At 33.9% G+C, this 2,500-nt stretch overlaps 1 protein-coding gene across 2 annotated transcripts in view; it reads left to right on the top strand.

The window, feature by feature from the left end:
* LOC106874704 (calcitonin gene-related peptide type 1 receptor) overlaps nucleotides 1-2,500 on the top strand; it is a 90,393-nt gene that overhangs the window by 48,283 nt on the left and 39,610 nt on the right. For both annotated transcript variants that reach the window (XM_052967090.2, XM_052967091.2), the window contains exons 4-5: nucleotides 344-435; nucleotides 2,413-2,500. The exon at nucleotides 2,413-2,500 is cut by the window's right edge and continues 63 nt beyond it. In XM_052967090.2, coding sequence (XP_052823050.1) covers nucleotides 344-435; nucleotides 2,413-2,500 — 180 coding nt within the window. The remainder of the gene's footprint in view (nucleotides 1-343; nucleotides 436-2,412) is intronic.

The raw sequence follows: 2,500 nt of genomic DNA on the forward strand, positions 1-2,500 counted from the left end.
TATATATAATGATAGATATCACTTATATGAACTAAAGGTGTGTTTCTGCCAATGTTTACATCGGCTAAAGTCGTTGGAGTTTGCTTTGTTGTTCCTAGTGTTACTATAGAGATTTTGTTGACTGGTTTTTTTCTATCTGTCGTACAGAAAATATGCAACGTGTTTGGTGTCATTTTGATGAATAACATCTGTGTTTCCTATGTGTTGTATGTGTTTGTATAATATAGAATAGTGTTGCATTAAGATCGCGTTGAATTTGAATCGTGTGGGTTGTAAGGTACTCCCAGTTTCTTTTCAGCATTGCAAGTAATTCAATATTATTCTTTTATTTCCTGTATTCCAGAAGCATCGAGTCATCGTTTTCGCAAGTGTAGCAACAAACTTGATCAGTGCCATGTTGCTGATTCCAGCTTGCTTCATATTTCTGTACTTCCGGTGCGTATTCTTATAGTCTTCTTCATTAATGCGGTATGACAACGTTGCTGTCAATCTTTACTCATTAGTAATTTTATATCATTTTCTCTCATGAAATATCTATACTCACGAAAAGTCTTCCCAGTGAATTTTGTTTGTTAGTGGAACATCATTGAGACGAGTGGAGAAGTTTAAGTACATCGGGGCCGCATTTACGAGTAATAGAAGGCAAGAGGCTAAACTGGATGCTAAAATTGCAGATGCTGGCGCGGTAAAACGCCAGCTCCTGCATTCGATCCACAAAAGAGGAGACGTTGATAGAAAAATCCAAATTTGCTATCTTCAGTTCGGTTTTTTTGCCTACCCTCACTTATGGTCATGGATGTTGGATAATGACCGAAAATGCATGATCGCGAATATAAGCGGCCGGAATAAGAGACAGTCAATCAGAGAAGCAAACAGACAGACAGACAGGTAGACTGACTGACAAGTGGAGACAAACAGAGAGGGGGGGGGTAAGATAGAAAGAGAGAAAACAGAGAGAGAAACAGAGAGAGAAACAGAGAGACAGACAGTCTGACAGGTAGAAATTAACAGACAGACAGAAACGAGAGTATGGGGAAAAAAATAAAATCTCATTTGATAGTGAGCATTCTTTTATACAACCATTTCTAAACGTTTCAATTGTATTTATGCTGTAGACTAATATTCAGCATATATAAGTGTCTATATAAGATCGCAAAGCATGAAAATAACAGTATAAGACATCGAGTCATATTGCCCTTTGCGATTTCAAAATTTTAGACATGAAATATGCAAACGATATAAAGTGTCAAATTTGTCAGCGAAATAGCAAATTATTGTGAGGAAATAGATTTCAATTCAAAGTACTGCTAACTAAAATCTGCGAACGTTAGTATTAATTCTTCTTAATGTATATAGTATTAAAAATCTAACTGCAATCAAATGTGCAGTGAGGAGTGGGGAAACAGTATTAGCTAATATCATTTTCAATTTTCCAACAAATACTGCTTCAAATATATTTCGATCTTATTCTGGCTTTCTTAACGACGCATACCCTCCAATATACTTGTGGAAGGAGTAACAATCACTAAATCAGTAAATAAATATTGGTGTAAGGAAATAGAATTACTTAGAAATTAAACATTTATAAGACACTGAAATTTTTAAAAATAGTGGTAACATATTTAATGCTCCAGTGAGTTTTCTTGATTAAATCATCTTCATGAAGTCTAAACAAAGAACTTGCAAACAAGAAACTAAACAAAGAACTTGCAAAGAAAAAAATCATTTAATAACTGGTCGGTAATATGTAGTCTTGTAGACATACAAAATAAATAATTTAAATGAACAGTATAGTCGATAAAATCAATCCCAAAACTTAAATGATACTTATTTTATCTCTGGAAAAAAGCTTGAGTTAAGCAAACAATAAGCTATAAAAGAAGGCCAGAAATGTTGTTGAATTAATTAACAAAAAGAAACAGGGTGGAGCCTATGATCTTTGTAGCCACTTCCAGGCTGGTGAAATCGACGAATAGGAGGAAAAAATATTTTTTAAGAAAGAGAGAAATCTTTTAAAAAATGGAAAAAATGAACAAAAAGTATGAGAGGAGATTAAGAAACAAAGTAAATTACTAAAGGTAATAGTAGAGATATGTATGGGGAATTTCTGGGAATAAAGTTAAAATGAAAAATAAATAGAAAGTTATACACATCAACACGACTTATATGTTCTTGCAAGGGAATGTGTACGCGTGTGCATGGTTACGTTTTCACACCTTCATTACTTTTGTTTCGTGCCAACTAAGTTTCATTTCACACACAAACGTATTGTTCGTAGTAAATGTTAATGTATTCGGCCATAAATTTGACAGTAGTTAAATGGCCTATGAAAACTAAGTATCTATTGTGTATCTTCTTTCTGTTTTACTCGTTCACCAGTTAAAATAATATTGCCATTGATTTTGTTCGCAGGCTTCTGAGGATGCAGCATCGAATACGACTCCATGTCTGTCTTATTGTATCATTTATCTTCACAGCAATCTTTCAGATTCTGTGGACT

Source organism: Octopus bimaculoides, chromosome 4 (genome assembly GCF_046866305.1).
Source record: "Octopus bimaculoides isolate indiv1 chromosome 4, ASM4686630v1, whole genome shotgun sequence".
NCBI lineage: Eukaryota > Metazoa > Mollusca > Cephalopoda > Octopoda > Octopodidae > Octopus > Octopus bimaculoides.